This window comes from Haliotis rubra, unplaced genomic scaffold (assembly GCF_003918875.1).
Source record: "Haliotis rubra isolate DU_JTF1 unplaced genomic scaffold, ASM391887v1 Scf49, whole genome shotgun sequence".
NCBI classification, from domain to species: Eukaryota; Metazoa; Mollusca; class Gastropoda; order Lepetellida; family Haliotidae; genus Haliotis; species Haliotis rubra.
The window spans coordinates 2,114,472-2,136,423 of record NW_025767179.1 but is presented as its reverse complement, the minus strand read 5'-3'; the positions used below and the strand labels follow the sequence as shown (position 1 = coordinate 2,136,423).

General features: G+C 38.6%; 1 protein-coding gene across 1 annotated transcript in view; it reads right to left on the bottom strand.

The window, feature by feature from the left end:
* LOC124291298 (solute carrier organic anion transporter family member 1A5-like) overlaps positions 1-21,612 on the bottom strand; it is a 39,416-nt gene extending 17,804 nt beyond the window's left edge. Inside the window, exons 1-2 of the mRNA XM_046728272.1 lie at positions 21,528-21,612; positions 11,843-11,902 (exon numbers count right to left, since the gene is read on the bottom strand). Coding sequence (XP_046584228.1) covers positions 11,843-11,871 — 29 coding nt within the window. The 5' untranslated portion in view covers positions 11,872-11,902; positions 21,528-21,612. The remainder of the gene's footprint in view (positions 1-11,842; positions 11,903-21,527) is intronic.
* Positions 21,613-21,952: the final 340 nt, after the last annotated feature.

Genomic DNA, 21,952 nt, shown 5'->3' with positions numbered 1-21,952 from the left:
AAACCGTTCAGCATTATATTTCTTCATTTACATTTATCAAAAACATATTTCCGAAGCAAATCGAAGAAGACAAGTAACAAGTGCCACAACAGATTTTTCCGCCGCATTCGTTTTGTGTTATATAAATATATAAAAAAAGTATTGCTATGTTGTGGTTGTGATTCTACCTACGACCATGTGTTTTGGTTTCAACTCTTCACACTACTGGAGAAAGGCATTGTACGGTTAAAAAACAACTTTAACACGCTTACCCATCGTTGAAACCATGGATGGCTGGCGTATCACAGCCCAGGAAAAACATAACAACAGTGCCCAGTAAGGCTACAAATAGCAGAATGATGATCAACCTGAGGTAACCAACTCGCGTCGCTCTCATACGAGTCGTCAGAAATCCCCCAGTGAAGGTCCCGACGGTGGTGCTGACGAAAGTGCCGACCCCTGCAACACAGGTCGTGCATGTCAGCGGCCTCGCTCTGTGTCTATATACCTCACCCCATGGGAAGGTATGTAAGTCCCATTTCATTCAAAGGATTCTTCATATCACGTTTTTTTTAATCGTAGAATATGTGGTGTTTTGGCTAATTTTGACTTCAATCGCCAATGGCTGAGGGGGATATTGTAAATCCAGCTAGGGTCCATGCAGGAAGCAAAGGTACTGAAAGTCCTCACGGTCCCTAGTATGGTCATCTACCTTCAGTTGTTGGCGATCTATAGCCCGTGTTTTATATTGTATTGTCTTCTTTAATTGGAATGTTTTAGCTTTGTTCGCTAGTTTTATATACTAGGCACATAAAGAAACTGCATACAAAAATTTAAAATCTAAATTTATCAAACCTGTGTAGACACATGAGGTTTCAAACTCAGAGATTAGTGACATGTATGCAACATGCATGCACGTGCCACGCTCCGTGGCGTGAGTGGGTTCGTCCTTGAGACGTGCAATAAGAGAAACAGAGCAAATGAATGCCACACAATACTGTCACTTTGGAAAGCTCAACCCCTGCCCTTGCGATCGTTCAAAAAATTAAACGGCTATTGAAACGCATAGCATGCCAAGGATCACGTCTGCACAACGTCATGAGGCCACTGGGATGGTCCGTGGGGGAATGTCTCAACGACAAGTGGCTGCACATTTCCATTGCCACCGGAACACCATTTCTGCACTTGTGAGACGCTACCAGAACACAAATGACGTCATCGGTCGGCCACGTTTTGGACGTCCACGTGTAACAACGCTAAGACAGGACAGATGGATAAGGGTGACCCATCTTCGCCACAGGTTTCAGACTACAGTGATGACTGCCCGAACCATCCCAGGACTTCGCCGTATCCACCCCAACACAGTTCGACAACGTTTACGTAATCACGGGATCAGACCACGACGTACCGCCATGCGGCCTATCCTAACACAACGTCATCGACAAGCTCGCCGAATGTGGTGCAGAAATCATGTCTGCAGACCCTTGTTTTGGTGGAGAAATGTTGTTTTTACAGATGAGTCCAGGTTTAACATTTCCCATAGTGATGGACGTCAACGTGCCTATAGACGCGTGGGAGAACGTTATGCACAGGCCTGTGTCTTGGAGAGGAATCGCTTTGGTGGTGGTTCCGTGATGATTTGGGGTGGATTAACAGCACACCAAAGAACTCCTTTGGTGATTGTTCAGGGCAACTTAACTGGTGTGGGATCATATTCTTCGACCTGTGGCAATTCCTTTTCTGCAACGTCATGGCCCTGGGTTAACATTCCAACAGGACAATGCCCGCCCTCATACGGCAAGGGCTGCTATGGATTTCTTGCAACACCACATCGTTGACTTACTGCCTTGGCCTGCAAATTCACCGGATCTCTCCCCGATAGAGCATGTTTGGGACGAGATGGATCGACGTCTACGCCGTCTTCCTCATCCGCCAGATAACGTCCTTGACCTTGCAGCAGAACTTGGGAGAATCTGGCGTGACATCTCACAAGCCTTCCTTGCACGTTTGATAGGCTCTATGCGTCGTCGATGCACTACTGTTCTCAATGCCGATGGTGGACATACCCGTTATTGAGTTTGTGACATGGTCGTTTGACCCCTGTCCCGCTTGTGGACTCGTGACGTCATTGTGATTGACTTTTCAATTGAAATTCTCCCAACTCGTTATGGTCTCATGATCCCTCCATTAAAGTTTATATGTACCTTTGACATTGTTATCGTACTTATCAACTTGGATAATATTTTGACAATGCACAGTTTCTTTAAGTGGCTAGTATATTATATCCGTGATTATCTAGTTATTTTGACTGTCCTTCGCCGATAGGTTTATATAATGATTTATTATGACATTGCAACTTGTTAATAGTCACGATATGGCTGAAATATGCGACTTAAAATCTTAACTCACTGACTATATACCTCATACCTCTACAATAGCTTGAGGATGATTAGTAACATATTCGACAACTAGCATGACCCTCACTCTATGGTTCTGTCATATGTTTGAGCGATCTTTCCCATGTCCTTGTACATTTTGTTCATGTACAAAGACTAAATGCAAATTATAGATATTGTTTTCTCTTAATTGCCCATTTCACAATGTCTTCAGGAACAAGAATGAACGTTATGTATACATTTAATGAATGGGAGCGATTGCATAAACAAGCTTGGCCTCAAACAGATTTTTTCAAAACTACATTTATATCAACAATCAACACCCTAGAATTAAGTTTACGACGGAAACAGAGCAGCAGAACAAACTCCCTTTCTTGGACATCGCCATTGACAACTCAAACAACCAGCTCATCACGTCGGTCTATCGCAAACCTACCCACACAGACCAATATATTCACTATCACTCAAACCACCATTCCCAAATCAAGAGAGCAATTGTTGCCACACTTGCGAGACGCGCGAAAACGATTTGTAGCCCTGACCTACTGCAACAAGAAACAGACCACCTGATGGTAACATTCATCACATACAATGGTTATCCAAAGAACCTTGTAGAAACCACCATAAAGAAAACACTACAAGATCAAGTTCAGCCTCCTCCGAAACCTGAACCATCTCCCATCCGCATCAACATCCCGTATGTTGGGCCAATCAGCCACCAAGTCAGCAGACTCCTAAAGAAAATGGCCAGCATTGAAACCGTTTTCTCGTCTGGAAAAACCCTTAAAACTTTGCTACGTGCAAATGGTAAGGGGTGCAATCACGCTATATCCAACCCTAAAGGCTCTGTGTATAAACTGAAATGTGACTGTGGTGACATCTACATTGGTGAGACAGGCAGACCAGTAGCTACACGTGTGAAAGAACACAAAACTTCACTGGACAAATCAGATCTGAAATCTGCAGTTTCCCTACACATTATGAATCATTCCGATCATGAAATTGACTGGGAAACTGAAGTCCTCGCAAAAAACATCAGTGACTGGCGGAAACGCAAGTTGATTGAAGCTATCTTCATCAAACGCACAAAACCAGCAATAAACAGGGATCAGGGTGTCTACCTCCCAAATGCATGGTACATAAAACAAAAAGACAATACCCTACCCTCGTCACTGTTCCCATGTATAAAGAATAAGTTCTATGTATACACTGTTATTACTTTACATTCTATACATTTATAAATACGTCTCTGTACATTTCTAAATCAATCAACAAGTTTGTATAAGTATCTGCACAGTTCTAAATTGATCCATTAATTTTGCAGTAAACGACATCTTATATATTCATAATAACATTTATTACCCACGTGGTCAACGTATGGGTAGTTGCATACTAATCTCGTACGTCACACGAGTGTCGTATCGCGTTGACCTGTGTCGTAACGACTTGACCTGAGATTCTAACGATTTGAGTGAGTGAGTGAGTTAATATTTAACGTCACATCGGCAATATTTCAGCCATATAGTGACGAGAAATGTTTTATATCAACAATAAATTAAAGTTGCTAAATAATCAGTCATCGAAGGACTGTAAAATAACTAGAGTATCACAGATGGATTCTAAAACTAGCATGAACATGTAAAATTATTTTATTTATGAAGACAATACAATATAAAAATGGGCTATAGATCGCCAACAACTGAAGGTAGATCACCATACTAGGAACCATGGGGACTTACATTACTTTTGCTACCTGCATGGACCCTAGGTGGATTTACACCATCCCTTCAGCCATTGGCGACAGAAGAGAAATCTAGCCATAAATTAAAAGCACACATATTCTACGATTAAAAACCTGGTACACTTAAATTGACTTTGAAAGTTTTGGGACTTACGTACCCCCTCAGGAGGACAATAATTTTACGCTACGTCAACCCCCTTTGAGGGTACAGCCACTAACAATCTCAGTTACTAATATAAACTACCAACAATAAAATATTTAGCTATTTACAAATCTGTTAACAAATCTAATTGTTTTAAAAATGCAATAATTAAATGAGAACTGACATTTTTAAAAAGATCCTTCAGAGTTTTGGAGTTGAAATAGATAGCCCTTGTGATGGAATATTCAATGCAGTCAAGCAAGACATGCTTGACTGTGATCCTTTCATCACAAGGGATACAAAACGGAGGATCTTCGCCTTTCAATAAACATTCATGAGTATATCTGGTATGGCCAATGCGACATCGTCGCATAATGACCTCTTCAAATCTGGACTGACAACCCAAGTAAGTGTAACCGATATAGGGTTTTATTTCATGTAATTTATTGATACCTACTTGGGTGTCCCACTTCTTTTGCATCAGATCACGGATATAAGATCTTATAGCAGCTTTGTAATCAGAGTATGGAATCAGAATTGGTGTCACAGATTTGTTGGGTGCTGCCTTAGCAGCAATATCAGCCATTGTGTTCCCAGAAATGCCAACGTGGCTGGGTAACCAACCAAAGACGATGTCGCATTGGCCAGTAGCAAGTTCATTGTACAATTCAATAATTTCTAATAAAATTGGATGTTTGCAAGAAAGATTTTTAATAGCCTGAAGACACGAAAGAGAATCTGAATGATATATTGTTTATATTTACGGTGTTTATTAATATATTGAAGAGCTGTTAGTATTGTGTTTGCTTCTGCTGTGAAAATTGAACTGTCATTGGGTAATCTGGAAGATATTGTTTTGGACCCAATGACAGTGGCACAAGCAACCGCGCCACCATCCTTGGACCCATCTGTAAATAAGGATTTGTATGTATTATATTTACTTTTTAATTGATTATATTCTTGTTTATATAGTAAGTCATTAGTTTCTGATTTTTTAAAAATAGTGAGTGTTAGGTCGACTTGTGGCCTAACCAATTGCCAAGGAGGAGAAGAAAGAAGACGGGAAGGAGCTATATTTTCCAGCTCAATTCAGGCAGCAGCAATAAATGGCTTAATTCTGTGCCCAAGAGGCGGAACAAGAGAAGATTGTTTGTTATACAAATCCTCATAAAGAGGATTAAAGACACAGTTGAATGCAGGGTTAGACTCGTTAGAATAAAGTTTTGTTATATACTGTAAGGAGAGTTTTATACGGCGTTGTGTAAGAGATGGTTCATCTGCCTCGACGTAAAGGCTGTCAACAGGAGAAGTTCTGAAGGACCCAAGACAAAGTCTCAGACCTTGATGGTGGACTGAATCTAAGAATTTTAGGTTGCTTTTACAGGCTCCACCATATACGATGGAGCCATAATCAAGCTTCGAGCGGACCAGTGATCTGTAAAGGTGTAGGAGCGTAGCTTGATCCCCTCCCCACCTTGAATTAGACACGACTTTCAATAAATCGAGTGCCTTCAGGCATTTAGTTTTTAGGGATTTAATATGCTGAAGAAAGGTTAAATGGGAGTCAAAAATCAGACCCAAGAATTTGGCCTCTTTTACAACCTTGATGGGAGTGCCATTTAAAGACAGTTCTGGGTCTTTATGAGGCTTATATTTTCTACAGAAGTGTAGACAATTAGTTTTTGATTTAGAAAATTTAAAGCCGTTTTCAAGACACCATTTATGTATTTTATTTAAACACAACTGTAATTGCCGTTCTATAGTATGCATATTCTTATCGCGACAAGAAATGTTAAAATCATCCACAAAAAGTGATCCATCAATTGAATCATTTAAAACCTTGGATAAACTGTTTATCTTGATACTAAATAAAGTGACAGACAAAATACTGCCTTGAGGGACACCCTGATCCTGATTATAATGGTCAGACAGGGTTGAACCCACTCGGACTTGAAATTGCCTGTCTGTTAAAAACTGTGATATAAAAAGAGGTAAACGACCCCTTAAACCAAAATCATGTAAATCCTTTAAAATGCCATGCTTCCAGGTGGTATCGTATGCTTTCTCAAGATCAAAGAATATCGATACAGCATGTTGTTTATTAACCATTGCATTCTTTACAAAGGATTCTAAACGTACCAAATGATCAATGGTACTACGATTTTTCCTGAAACCACATTGAATATTTGTTATGAGATTATTGGTTTCAAGATACCATGTTAATCTATTATTTACTATTCGTTCCATGGTTTTACAGACGCAACTCGTTAAAGAGATTGGTCTGTAATTAGACGGATCAGTATGATCCCGGCCAGGCTTTGGTATAGGGACTACTATGGCTTTACGCCACGAAGTTGGGAAATTCCCTGAAGTCCATATTTGATCCAAAATTCCTAAAAGGATTTCCAAACATGATTCAGGTTCTAACGATTTGATTGGATAACCGATGACCTCTCAATTAGGTCACATTCTGACGTAACTATTTTTTCATTCATAACAAACACGTGAATCCATTCATTCTACAACTTAAATGCATTGTGGGAATGTAAACATCGCGAACATTGCCGTGTCGCTGTTTAATTGTGAGTCGAACTGAGACATTATACCCGTCGAAAAACGTAAACGCAATGTTTCCACCAGTGATGTTAGCCGAATGAAGCAACTGCAAACCAAGAAACGGGGTGCTACGGAGTAGTTTACTGTAGGAGGCGATGACAACTGACATGCATCGTGACGTCGGTTACCAAGGCAGTGACGTCATTACAGTGACGCCATGCAAATATTGTACTACAGTGCAAAACTCTTCCGCAACCTCTTTATGAAACCGGTTTCGGTTTGAAACCAAAATATTAACAAAAATACGCTATTTTGTCAATTTAATGCATGTAAGACGTGGGTAATAAATAAAATACTACACTCGGTCTCATTACATACGAATTATACGAAACTCGTGACCTTCCTATGTTATCTGACCTCGCTTTCGCTCGGTCAGATACCATAGGAAGGACACTCGTTTCGTATAATTCGTATCTAATGAGACCTCGTGTAGTATTCTCTATGTATTCTATTAGCCATGTCATCTGTATCTATTGACCACCAAATGTATTGCGTCGTCCTAGCATTGTGACGTCATAAGCATTGTGACGTCACGGCCAGAGTTAACGGTTACTGTTCAGTTTTACCTGATGATGGAGCCAGAACAAGCCCTGAAACGTTGTACTCAAGAGTAAAAAGGAGATTTAACCCAGAAAAAAATCTCTATGTACATTTATATCACACAGGTTATGTGTTGGATACTGAACTTTGAAACACCTCAACAAAATAACTGTTCTGCTGAAGCAGTTACATTTACAGCTGAAAGGAGAAAAACAACAGTTTAGGAAATGTATTTAGGAATATGTGAACTGAAGATGATACCCACCTAGGGCGATGTTTGTTTTGGATGCAGGGACCATGAACTGCTGCTCGACATACTTGGGTGTAAAGCTCTGAAGTCCAAAGCCATAACACAACAGCAGGAGCATGCCGACAAGCGTCAGACTGCAGATAGGATTCCTCAACACACGGAACACAGACCGGGGCAGTTCTGACGTCAACGCCATGTCATAGAGAATGGATTATTTGCATGGTTATCGTGGGCTGATAACGTCATACGGATCGTTGAATAAAGCAGTGAATTGTATAAAACCAACAAAACCAACAATACTCTAACTATGATACAAGAGACACGTAAGGATGTGTAGTGAGTGAGTTAATATTTATCGTCACATCGGCAATATTTCAGCCATATTGTGACGAGATCAATATAATTAGAAAATAAATGCCTGTTGACGAAGAACCCTAAAACTACGAGTGTATGACATATATCCAACTAAAACTAGTAATTAAATCTAAAACATTTTAACTAGTAATGACAAGACAATGTAAAAACAGGCTATAGATTGCGAACAACTGAAGTTAGATCACCATACGGGACCATTGGGGCTTACAGTACATTCGCTTCCTGCATGGACCCCAGCTGGATTTACATCATCCCTTCAGCCGTTAGCAACGTAGACAAATCTAGCCATACATTAAAAAACACAAATATTCTACGATTAAAAATAGTGGAGAGTTTTAATTTACTTTGAGTGTTTGTGGAATTACGTACCCTCTCAGGAGGACAATAATTGTATACTACTTTAACCCCCTGTGAGGATACAGCCACTAACAATCTGATCATTATTAGTAACTTCCAATCATAAAATATTTATCTATTTACAAATCATTTAACAAATCTATTTCTTTTAAAAATGCTATAACTAAATGATAACTGATATTATTAAAAATATCCTTCATAGTTCCTGATTTGAAATAGGTTTGGATGTGTAAATATATTAAGTACGATTCGTCTTGCCACGACTTTAAACCTCTTAAAACGTGGAATTATCATGGGTACATTAGCTATAACAAAGGATGAATCACAAAAAGCCCCGCATCAGTGGTCTTATAAAAAACTCACTAGACGATACAAGTGTGTAAATAACACACAGGGCCATGATGTATAATTAGTGACAGTTTGTGAAATATATTTCTTCAGTTTATCAAGGCACCACACACTTTCCCATGTGCAAGTAAACTTCAATATTATGATAATCTTGCACCTGTTATTTTTGTCTTAAAAGGAACATCCTCTTTCTGTGATTGTGTTTCTTTAGTTGGAACTATTTGTTTCGGAAAGAACATCAAAGGTATTCCAACGACGACACCCAAGCAGCCGAATAGGAGAAATCCAAGCCACCATGCTCCAATCCATTTGGGATGTCTTGGTGTCAGCACCGTGTCTAGAGAGACAGAAGAACGCTTTTATAATCATTGACCAGTAACGTTGTTGTACAGTGTTAGGCAAACATCTTGAAGACGACAACATCTTCATCTGTTTTTATTTAATCACATATTTCAATCACAGTTCTGAACTAACACGTACGAAGCATAAACCCGTTGTCTACAACTACTGGTCAGCTATTATTTATTCTAAACTAATAATGCTGTCGATCCTGGAAGTTGACGATATCGACAGTTAAAAAAATATGATTAAATGTAAAAGGCGGAATAAGTATAAATATCAATGACAGTCAGTCACACATCACCCTGTAACGTTCTTCACTCAAGTTCTTTATGATTGTGTTGTTCTTCTGAGCGAGCTGAGCCTTTATCTCACGGTCTGATAATTTCAAGTAAAAAGCTGAATAGAAATACCTAATTGTGATAGTATATCTTCACAATGTACAGGATAGAAATATCTAAATTCCATGCCCATTCAGTAATACTTGTGCAAAACACAAAAGGACTAAAAGGCTATGCATTTGTTGTACATAACATTATCAGATTCATTATCAAAAACAAAATGTTCGGAATCCTACTCTGACGAATGCGATTATTCTAACCCCCTTTAGAGATCCTGTGTGCACACAGTCAAATAATGAACGTTTCAAAAGTTTTTGCACAGAGATAACAGATATAAACTATATACTTGTTAGCATATCAAGTATACATACCATACATATATTAAACTTGGAAGTTAAATACCGTGGACAAAACGGCGTTTGATTTTACAAGGGTGTGGCAGGTGGTAGGAATTAGACCCTAAGGCTAGGTTAACAATACCAATACCTTTTCGTTGGAAAACATTACTCGGTTCTGATTGAAAGAATGTATTCATGTATGAAACAGATGCTACTGTCGCAAACTGACCTTGCAGATCAACAGGGATGGCTCTGAACACGCCTCCTAGTACCACTGCACTTGCAGGACCAAACATTGCCATCGTACTGGTGATACCTGCACAACAACAGCAGCATGGTAAGGATAAGACAACGATCAATGTAAGGATGACAGGTGCATCAGTATAAGAATAAAACAAGCATCAATGTGCGTATAATACACGCATCAATGAAAGGTGTGTTTTGATTGTTGTTTAACGCCGCACTCGGCAGTATGACAGCGGTATGTAAATAATCTAGTTTGGACCAGACAATCCCGTAATCAACATCATGAGCATCGGTGTACGTAATTGGGATACGATGACCTATGTGGCAACCAAGTCAACGATCCTGACCACCTTATCCTGTCAAGCATGGGATGCTAACGACCAATTCTAATCAGGATCTAAACAGGTCAATAAAAGGAAACAACAAAGTAAGGACAACACAAGCAGCGATGTAAGGACAACACAAACTGCAATGTACGGTTAACACAAGCAGCAGCTATTAAGACATATTGTGTCATTTTTTAAGCGAGTGTAACGGCCTAAACTTCCGTCAATGTCACCGATCGAACTACTCGATAGTCAAATAGTCCAGTTGAAACGCGTTTATTTCTAGGATTATTAAGAAACAATATTCTAAATTTGAGCATCGAGAATATTTACGAAATAATAACATTAACATTACGTGATTCAAAGTAAACGATGTAGGATATCACATAAGTTGTCAGAGCTGTGCAGTTCACTTCAGGCCGTTTATGTCTGCCACGTTACACATTTTCTATTCTGAACAACAATGTTTTCTCCGTATTTTTCCAAGCAAGTTTAGCCTAGCGATTTAAACAACGGCATAAACGGTATCTCAACGATACGTTTGGAAGAAATTTGCTCACAGTCGTGTACTGTATCATATTTGTGATTTATGAATTGGATGACATAGCATGTTTTTTGTACGGATGAAAACAGTCGGGCTCCACATTCGAATTACAAACGGCATTGGAGAGTTTGTTTATGGACAAAGGCCCAGCAAGTGCCTGACATGACTTCACATTTGTATGCCACAACTGACACTGGATAGTCTCATCTAATGTCGCCACTATTTGATAGCGGTTCAAAAACATATGCGGGTATTGTCGGAACCGAACAATATACCCTGTTTTAGCAAACAGTTCTTATGATTTTGGAAAAGAGTTTTGATTGCTTTGATTTTGATTAGTTTTGTCCTTACCGAGGTAAAGTCCAGTTTTGGTCTTGATGGGATTGTTGTCATCTATGTAAGCAGTTGACAGAGACAACCGCGGCGATTTTCCAATACCTTGAAGAATCATACTGGCACCCAAAAGCCAGACAACCCATTGTGTACTGCCAGAATCACTGGTTGCACCCTCCTTACCACACCCATCTGACGTCGTGTTGCCCGGGTCACACAGAGGGGCAATGAAACTCTGGTCCAATGATGAATTTCTGACATTCTCCTGTGAAAGCTTGGGTAACTGGTAGGGGTCAATGAAGTAGCACAGACTTGTTAAAATACCTGAGATGCCAAACAACATGGTTAAAAGAGAGATGACTCGGGGAATAGAACTGAAGCTTCCAAAATGACTAACGAAAAGAACGGCACAGACGAAACCTATCTCATTGCAGGCAATGATAATGCCAGTTGTCGTACTGCTCATATTGAACTGCTTTTCCAGGGCTGTGACTTGTGAGACAATGTAAACACTCAACGACTGTGAAGTCATGGCTGCAAGGCCGAAAAATATGGAAAATGATAAGACATTTTTGAAACATTGTAGAGCCTGAGGACGACACGACCCAACTCCACAATGTGACTCAAGTACTTCCTTGTCATCTGCGGGTTTGGCATCATCTACAGACGTCGTCTTCAATGTGATCATTTTCTGGAAGATGAAAGAGTGGGTATCATGAACGTGGCAGTTCGTGGTGAGGGAGGACAAATAACCCTTATAACGTCATCAAATTGTTGTCATGTACATATCATGTGAGTGAGATAATATTTAGTGAAACTACTAGTGTTTATGTTATCATAAAACGATATTATTATAGAGAACAATACAATAAAAAATAGAGGATATAGATTGCCATTTGACTTTCGGCCACATATGAAAACATTTGAAAAATAAGTGCGTACATCCACTAGATATATTGAAAGCTGTGTCAAACACTAAAGTGTGGAAGGGGATCAGAAGACCGTCCTCCAACTATACAGAGCACTCATCCGTTCCAAACTTGATTACGTCTCTGTCATCTATGGTGGAGCCTGTAAAAGCAACCTTAAACTTCTTGATTATATTCATCACCAAGGTCTAAGACTTTGCTTTGTACTCTTTAGAATCACAATGTTGATAGCCTCTGTGTTGAAGCCGATGGGCCCTCTCGTAACCAATCCCATATAAAATTATCTTTAAAGTATATCTCAAAACGGTATTCTAACGAGTTTAACCATGTATTTAACTTTTTTTAAGCCTCTTTATGATGATCTGTACAACAAGAAGTCATCGTTTATTCCGCCTCTTGGAAAAAGAATCTAAGCTTTCCTTTCTGCTGCTGGCATTGATCTAGAAAATATATCTCCTTCCTGATTGCTTTCTTCTCCTTCTTGGCAACTAGCGAGGCCACAAGCAGACATAACACTCACCTCATTTAAAAAATCCGAAAGTACTGAGTTACAATATAGACAAGAAATTAATCAATTAAAAAGTAATGATAATACATACAAATCCTTATTTACAGGTGGGTTCAAGTTTGGTGTCTTCTAGTTTACCGGATAACAGCTATATTTTCACGGCAGAAGCTGATATTAATAAACACCGTAAATAAAAATATAAACAAAATATAATCTTTTCAACCTCTGTTCGTGCCTTCAGGCTATTGAACAAATGTCTTCTCAACTTCCACTATTACTTGCAATCATGGAATTATATGACACTGCAACTGGCCAAAACGAAATCGTCATCAGTTGATTATCAAGCTATATTGGAATAAATGGTAACACAATAGCTGATGCTGCAGCTAAGGCAGCACTCAACAAATCTGTGACTCCACTAGTCAAACCATGCTCTGATTACAAAGATGTTCTCAGATATTACATACGTGATCTGATGCAGAAGAAGTGGGACACCCAGGTAGGTATCAATAAATTACATGAAATCAAACCAACCATCGTGTTATGAGAATGTGTTTATGATAATGATTAACATTTAATTATTACGGTCCACAAAAGTGTATAGTGCTGGGTGTGATTTGAACTCGAATCTTGAACTTGTATGTTCAATATCTACCTATTTTCACCTGTTGATGGTTGGTTGGTTCTATAGTTTTAGGGTGACGTGGGCCAATAAGAGGCCTATTTGCGCCCAACACATTGACTTGATTTAATAAACAATCATAGGTAATTTCATTGCCAAAAGGAATCGTTTAGTTAAGATAAAAGAAACCACAACACTATTGATATTAATTTGGATAGATGTATACACATATCGAATAACCTCTGCTTTGTGTTACGGATTTAAAACCTTAAGTAATCACTTCTGAAACATTAAATACTCATTCATAAAAAAAAGCAGTAGGTTCATATGACAGAGTGTTAAAATGATTTAAAATCACAGAACTTAATCTGTATAAGCCATTAGAGAGCCTGTCTAGATAACATCATATTTTCCAGATGACGAAACAAAATCTAAAACTGCCCGTTGCACAGACCCATACATGATATTGGGGCCCATAACTGTTTCTAATGAAAATACATCATCAGCCTCAGGTACAGCACTTCTGAGATTATGTCTTATGTTGTTATGCCCAGGGCATGTAATTAGATAAAGTTCGATATTTTCAGGCGTCTCCAAATTGCAAAGGCCACATTTAGAAGAGACCGTCTTATCTATAATACTCCTGTAAGCATTTAGCCCACAGTGTCCAAGTCTGAGACGTGAAAGAATAACATCATCACGCCTTTTACGACGACGGATTTATTGACCAAATGAGTGAGTGAGTTAATATTTAACGTCACATCGGCAATATTTCAGCCATATAGTGACGAGAAATGTTTTATATAAACAATAAATTAAAGTTGCTAAATAATCAGTCATCGAAGGACTGTAAAACTAAACTCAGTCAGTCAGTCAGACTGTAAAATAACTAGAGTATCACAGATGGATTCTAAAACTAGCATGAACATATAAAACTATTTTATTTATGAAGACAATACAATATAAAAACGGGTTATAGACCGCCAACAACTGAAGGTAGATCACCATACTAGGAACCATGGGGACTTACATTACTTTTGCTACCTGCATGGACCCTAGTTGGATTTACGCCATCCCTTCAGCCATTGGCGACAGAAGAGAAATCTAGCCATAAATTAAAAGCACACATATTCTACGATTAAAAACCTGGTACACTAAAATTGACTTTGAAAGTTTTGGGACTTACGTACCCCCTCAGGAGGACAATAATTTTACGCTACGTCAACCCCCTTTTGAGGGTACAGCCACTAACAATCTCAGTTACTAATATAAACTACCAACAATAAAATATTTAGCTATTTACAAATCAGTCAACAAATCTAATTGTTTTAAAAATGCAATAATTAAATGAGAACTGACATTATTAAAAAGATCCTTCAGAGTTTTGGATTTGAAATAGATATCCCTTGTGATGGAATATTCAACACAGTCAAGCAGGACATGCTTTTTTTGACCAAATTTTAGTGATGGTCTAAGTGTGTACATATGTCGGCCGCTAATACCTGTATCTCACAACTGTTGCCAACTCCTTATAACAGATTTCTATAAACATTTTCAAAAGCTTGAGGGATTGGTTGAAATTTAAATAGATCAACTTCAGGAAACTGTAACCCGGATTTGGCTAAATTATCTGCAATCCCATTCCCATGTATTCCAACATGTGCTGGGACCCACACAATGTTGCATGCAATGTACTTGATGTTTAATATCTCATGAACAATGTCATCTCTAGATCCATTTGCACCAGCTTCTATAGCTTTGATTGCTGCCATGGAATCTGTAAAGATAATTGCTTCATGGTCATATTTATCTACCCATCTCAATGTTTGCAAAATGCACAAAAGTTCAGCTGCAAAAACAGAAAGATAATCAGGAATCTGAACACCTTAGCGATCGATTAATTGGGTATCCAAAAAGCCACAGCAGTACGATCATTTGATGGTTCTGTCGATGCATCAGTGTATATATGTGTGAAATTGGAATATTTTTCAGACAGAAAGTCTTGAGTTATCACTTTTATTATGTTTTTGTCCATTCCTTTATTCACGATTAAGCTGAGTTCAGGATTCAATCCAGGCCTCAGCAGAAGCCACGGGGGTGTGACAGGCGGAGCAGAAGGATCAACTTGGTTACAGTTGTAAATACCATGTTGATCAGCTAATCTCTGTATATTTAAGCCAAAGGGTAATTTGCCATGATTCCAGTCACATATGACATATTCCACACAGTCATTAACAATCTCAGTAAAAAAAAGGTGTTTGTTCTTGGTATGAATTTTTAAGAAATATGTCAAGGATACCTGTTGTCGTCGAAGGTGAAGTGGCATTTCTGAACACTCAACTTGAAGCGCTGAGGTTGGAGTTGTAATATAGGCCCAAGTGCATATTCTCAAAGCTTTAGACTGAATTCTATCAAGCTTATTAAGATGACATTTAGCCGCCAACATATACACCTGGCAACCATAGTCAAGTCTGGACAAGATAAGTGCCTTGTACAGCAATAACATAGTTGACTTATCAGCACCCCACTTTGTTTTTGAAATACCCTTTAATAGATTGATGATGATCTTGTTACATGTGTTATATACATGTGTGATGTGATGAGACATGTTAATCTTTGATCAAAATACACAACAAGAAATTTGAACACTGACACCATTTCCAGTTTATGGTGTCCAAGAGTTAGATTGATATCATGAGGGATCTTACCTCTTGTGATCATCACTGCCACTGCTTTTGGTTTTGAAATCTTAAAACCCCAATTTTGAACACCATGTACTGACTTTACTTAAAGCAGCTTTGTATAGATTCTTTGACAAACTGAAAATTACCAAAGCATCTCCAAAACGATCCGTCATCAGCAAACTGTGCTGCATTTATGTATAGAGGCATGTCATCGAAAATGTCATCGATCATAATATTAAATAAAACTGGACTTATTACACTTCCTTGTGGGGTACCATTTTCAATCATATGCACGCTTGACAGTTCTTGACATATGCGAACTTAAATGGTCCTTCAAGCAAAAGACCATATCCACTTGAACATGTTGCCTCTAATTCCAAGTGTCCACAATTTAAAAATCAAACCATTTCTCCAAATCATGTCATAAGCCTTTTCAATATCAAGGAATACACACAACATGTATTCCTGGTTGCATAAAGCTTTCTGTGCTTCAGTTTCCAGACGAACATTTTGGTCTATACATGAACGCCCCTTTCTGAATCCTGACTGGATGTGGGAAGGAAGCTCAATTCGTTCAAGATAATAGTTCAGGCGATTAGTAACTGTTCTCTCCATGATTTTATATAAATTAGAAGTGAGAGCAATCGTTTTATATGATGCAGGAAGCGATGGATCTTTTCCTGGTTTGGGCACTGGAACTATGTCTCCATGTCCTAGGCAAGGATCCAGAACACCAACTTAGGTTCAACAGTTCCCGAATAACAGCAAGAGTAGAATCTTGCATATGCTTATACATTTCATAGCACAACTCATCCGCACCTGGTGCCGAATTATGTGTTCTTGATTACGGTCTTAAGTTCATCATGAGTGATAGCTGTATTCATTTCCAAGCTACTTTCCAACATGGCAGACGACATTTCAGGCATAAAATTTGTTTCAAAGACTTGTTTATATTCTCTGAATTCATGACAATAATTTCTCAGATTTAAATTGTTTAACAAGAGCATTTACTTTCTGACTTTTTGATATGAGTTCTCCAGCTTCTCCCATTACCGGTATAGGTGAACGAATATTATTTCCACCGATCGTTTTCACCTTGGACCAGATACTAGTTAATGAAGTAAATATATTAATATTAGAAATATATTCCCTCCAGTTCAATCGTTTTGTACTCCGTACAATACGTTGGAACGTAGCTCGTTTCTTACGAAAATCAGCCAAATCACATGGCAATGACGAGTGGCGAACCTTATATGCCTTTTTCCTTGCGGTATTGGCTTTTTTCACAGGGTTAACATCAGCATTTATAAGATCGGATGTGATATGTTCAGCACACAGACTACAAAAAAGTGCCCAATTAGCCTTCTTGAATTTCCAACGAGGGACATTATCACAAGGATCACAATATGGTCGAACCTGAATTTCAGTAAAAACAGAAAAAGGGTCACTACCTAACGCATCTTCCTGAAATAATGTCCAGTTAAACTCACTGGCTATGTGTGATGATATCATTGATATATCTAAAGGAGAAAAAGTCCATTTGCCAAGATCCATGCGGGTCATTTTACCATCGTTTAAAAGGACAGGATCTGCTTCATCTAAAAATTGTTCAACAATCTGACCATTATAATCCGTTTTGTTGCTTCCCCGAAACATATTATGGCTGTTAAAGTCCCCACATATAAAATATGGGCCTCCATTTGGATAAATTAATTTAAGATATTCATCTACGGTTGGCTTACCTGTATTATAAATATTAACAATAGTAATGGCTTTATCTTCCTCATAATGAATTTTTACTGCGTTAGCCTCATACACTGTATTTGGTAATTCGTGAACCTGATACGAGAAATCAGTCTTAATAAATATAGCACAACCATCTCTCCAAGGATGTTTAGTATTCTGACTGCTGGTTAGTCTGTCCTGACGGAGACCAAGATAGCCATTAATTCTAAAAAGACTCTCAGGCCAAAGAAAAGTTTCGTGTACACAAATAATATCCAGCAGTAGCGACCTAATTGATAGAAAATGCTTTAAATTATCCCCATGTGCAATAAGACTTTGTGCATTCCATTGCATTATGGTCAGGAATACTAAAGCGTTATCCATCATTCATCTCAACATGTACCTCACTCAACAGATCACTAGGAACATCGATGTGAAGATGTATTTTTGCCGCCGACACAAGACGATTGATCTGTTCCTCTTTGGTTGTTGCATTAAAGCATCCTGAAATCACCTCAAACAATAAAGCTAAAAAGGTTTGAGGAGAAGTACTAAGAAATGGACTGGCTACCTGTGGAGAGCTGACTTGAGCTGTAACAGGTGGATTTGATACACTCTGGTTTACATCTGACTCTCGTGACTGACATTTACAAATACAGGTAGGGTTAGACCTAGATCTAGCTGCAAGAGGAACAGGACGGGCTCCAACTGTTGATTGCGATGCTTGTACCGACCCAGATCGTGATTTTTGTGCGGCGGTTACAGTAGCTGCGTAAGATGGAGTTGGAGTGGACTTGACTATACGAGTTGCTTCAGCATAAGATAGTTTACTCTCTACTCGAACCCTTTGCACAGATACAGCCTCCTTGTATTTCTCACATCCCTTGTAGGCAGCACTGTGGCTACCACCACAATTGCAACACTTCGATACATTTCCGAGCAATTTTCTACTTTCTGCTCGCCACTGCACCTGGAGCATACAGGCGTTTTACTTTTACATCGGGTTGAAACATGGCCAAACTTCTGGCAATTGTAGCATTTATTAGCTAGTGGGATTTACAGACGCACAAGAAAGGACTGATAATACACCCTAACCCGTTCAGGCAAATGTGGGGTTGAGAAAGTAAGAAGAATGGAAGTAGTAAGTTCCTTTTCTTTTCCAGCAAAGGTCTTTGGGCACATTTAACCTTTTGACTTTTCAATTGCTCCACTCTCTCATCTTCATTTACCGTCCTGCAGTGTATCACTAAATCTCCCTTTTCCAGTTTTTTCATATATTCCACATCGCCAATATTTTTATAGATATTTTATAGATAGACACAAGTTTGTCAAACGTAATCTTGGGTCTGCAGAAGTAAGAAGGACAACAAATTTGATAGGTAATGACGAAGTCGTATCATTTACAACGCAGTCATCCTCATGTTTTAGTTTCAAACATTTGGAAATCATTGACACGTATTTCTCTGCAAATTCAGCATCTGTCAAGGTTTCCTCAAATGCGGTAGAATGACTATTATCATCCCCATCCCTATCATTGTTGCTCTCCATACTCAAATATTCCTGTGACCAAGACGAAATGAAACATTTCACGCAGACACAATACGCGAAAACCGAGGCCACGTGGTGCGGTAAGTCAACGCGACACAACAAAACACACAAACATGGCAAATTAAGCCAATATTTGATCCTGGGTAGCATACAATCACTAACCTTAATGATAATACAGTATATAAGCCAAACGCAGTTATGAATATCAAATTCTAGACCAAACACAGGCCCTTACAGAGGAGCGGCTGACAAGCACGTCCGACCCTGTCAACAGCCTAATGCCTTCACCTGTTGAGAGGTGGCATGGGAGTTACCCGCCCTCCTTTGTTTTCGCTGCCGGAGTTCTCTGCGTAAGCTACGAGATGATTCTGGTAATTTCTACATGGTGGTGTAGTCTAGCTTTGATAGAACGCTCAAGAATTGTATAATGACGGAAATATGTGTAAGCAGTGGTTTCTGAGATGTACGGGGCAGGGGCACTAACACATGACTTTGAGGACTGCTTTGTATTTACGCCGCGTCTCAACTGCCGTCAACAAGTCTTCAATCACTTCATCAACAAGACTGCGGTACATATAGACATTTTGTTCATATTTTAGATTTGCGACCCAATAGTATAGATTGGTGCCTTCATAACATTGTATTAAAAATCTGTACTGCATTCATTGTAACCTTGATCATTGTTTATTCAATACCTTTTTGAATATTTTAGACTTATCTGTGTGTTTTTTTGTTGGTTCAAAAGGGACTCACAAAACTTTTGTCATGGCAAATTCTTAACTGTATCAAAATTGGGGGCTCGTCCGGGAAAAAATTCCTTTGACATTTGAAACTTTTGTGCAAAAGAAATATTTCAAATTTCTACACTTTTGCAGCAAGGTAATTGCGAAACCTGCATAATGGTGTTTAAACTTGGGAAGTTTCTTACTGAAGAATGAGACAATCAGTGAATTGTAGTGAGTGAGTTATTATTTAACGTCACATCGGCAATATTGCAGCCATATTGTGACGAGAACATATTTGACATTGACATGGAATATATGTATATTATAAAAACCTGTCGACGAAGGACAGTAAAACAACTAGAATATCACAATTATAATTAAAACGAGCGTGGAAAGTTAAAACTAATAGCACTATTGGGACAATACAATATAGAAACAGGCTATAGATCGCCAACAACAGAAGGTAGATCACCAGACTAGGGACCATGGGGACTTACAGTACCTTTGCTACCTGCACGGACCCTAGTTGGATTTACACCATCCCTTCAGTTGATGCCGATTGTAAGAAATGTTAGCCAAAATTAAAATGACAAGGATACTACGTTTAAAAATCCTGGTAAGTTTAAAATCACTTTGAAAATTTTGGGTCTCACATACCCTCTCAGGAGGACAATAATTTTACAATACTTCAACTCCCCCTTGAGGGTACAGCCACTAACAATCTGAGTTATTAATTTAAACTTCCAATCGTAAAATATTTATCTATTTACAAATCAGTTAACAAATATTATTCTTTTAAAAATGCAATAATTAAATGAGAACATATATTACTAAAAAGATCCTTCATAGTTCGTGATTTGAAATAGATATCCCTTGTGATGGAATATTCAACACAGTCAAGCAAGGCAAGCTTGACCGTAATTCTTTATCACAATGGATACAAAACGGAGGATCCTCTCCTTTTTATAGGTCGTATGATGGACTCTTCAAATCTGGACTGACAACCCAAATAGGTGTAACCGATAGTTGTTTTTATTGCATGTAATTTATTGATACCTACTTTGGTGTCCCAATTCTTTTGCATCAGATCACGGATATAAGTTCTAATGCTAGCTTTGTAATCAGAGTATGGAATAAGAAGTGGTGTCACAGATTTGTTGAGTGCTGCCTTGGCAGCAGAATCGGCCATAGTATTCCAGGAAATGCCAACGTGGCTGGGTAACCAACAGAAGACGATGTCGTATTGGCCAGTAGCAAGATCATTATGTAATTCAATAATTTCGATTAAAAGTTGGTGTTTGGAAGAAAGATTTTTTATTGTATTCTGGTTTATATTGTAATTCATTTGTTACCGATTTTTTAAATGTTGTCAGTGTTAGGTCAACTTCTGGTCTAACAAACTGCCAAGGAGGAGAAGAAAGCAGACGGGAAGGAGATATATTTTCTAGCTCAATGCCAGCAGCAGAAAGGAAAGGTTTGGCTCTTAGTCCCAGAGGCGGAACAAGAGAAGACTTTTCATTGTATAGATCATCATAAAGAGGACTAAAAACACTTGAAAAACGTTATGGAACTTACCTGTGTCTTCAAACTGGGCGTATAACCTGAAGGTGTTAAATACTAAGTGTTGAAATGAAGACGAGTTATATATATGCTCCATAGATACCATATAAGGTGTGCGTGACAGTTCAGATCTGTCTGTGAAAAGTGTACATGCACGCGTCAACTGTGTTATCGACACGTTGGAAACAGTTGATTCGCTCACGAGAGGGGTATTGGGTGCAATAGTAGTGTCATGAACGACACATGGGAACAAGCTGTGCAAAGTACACTTCATTTGTTCGATAAACTACTTGTTCGGTACATTACCACCTGCTACCTTACTTGTGCCACACTGGAGCAATATTATAAATGAATATTAACCAAAAGCTGTGAGATGTATGTTTGTGCCTTGGAAGGAACACTAATTGCAAAAGAAGTAATTATCCGACATCAGAACCACA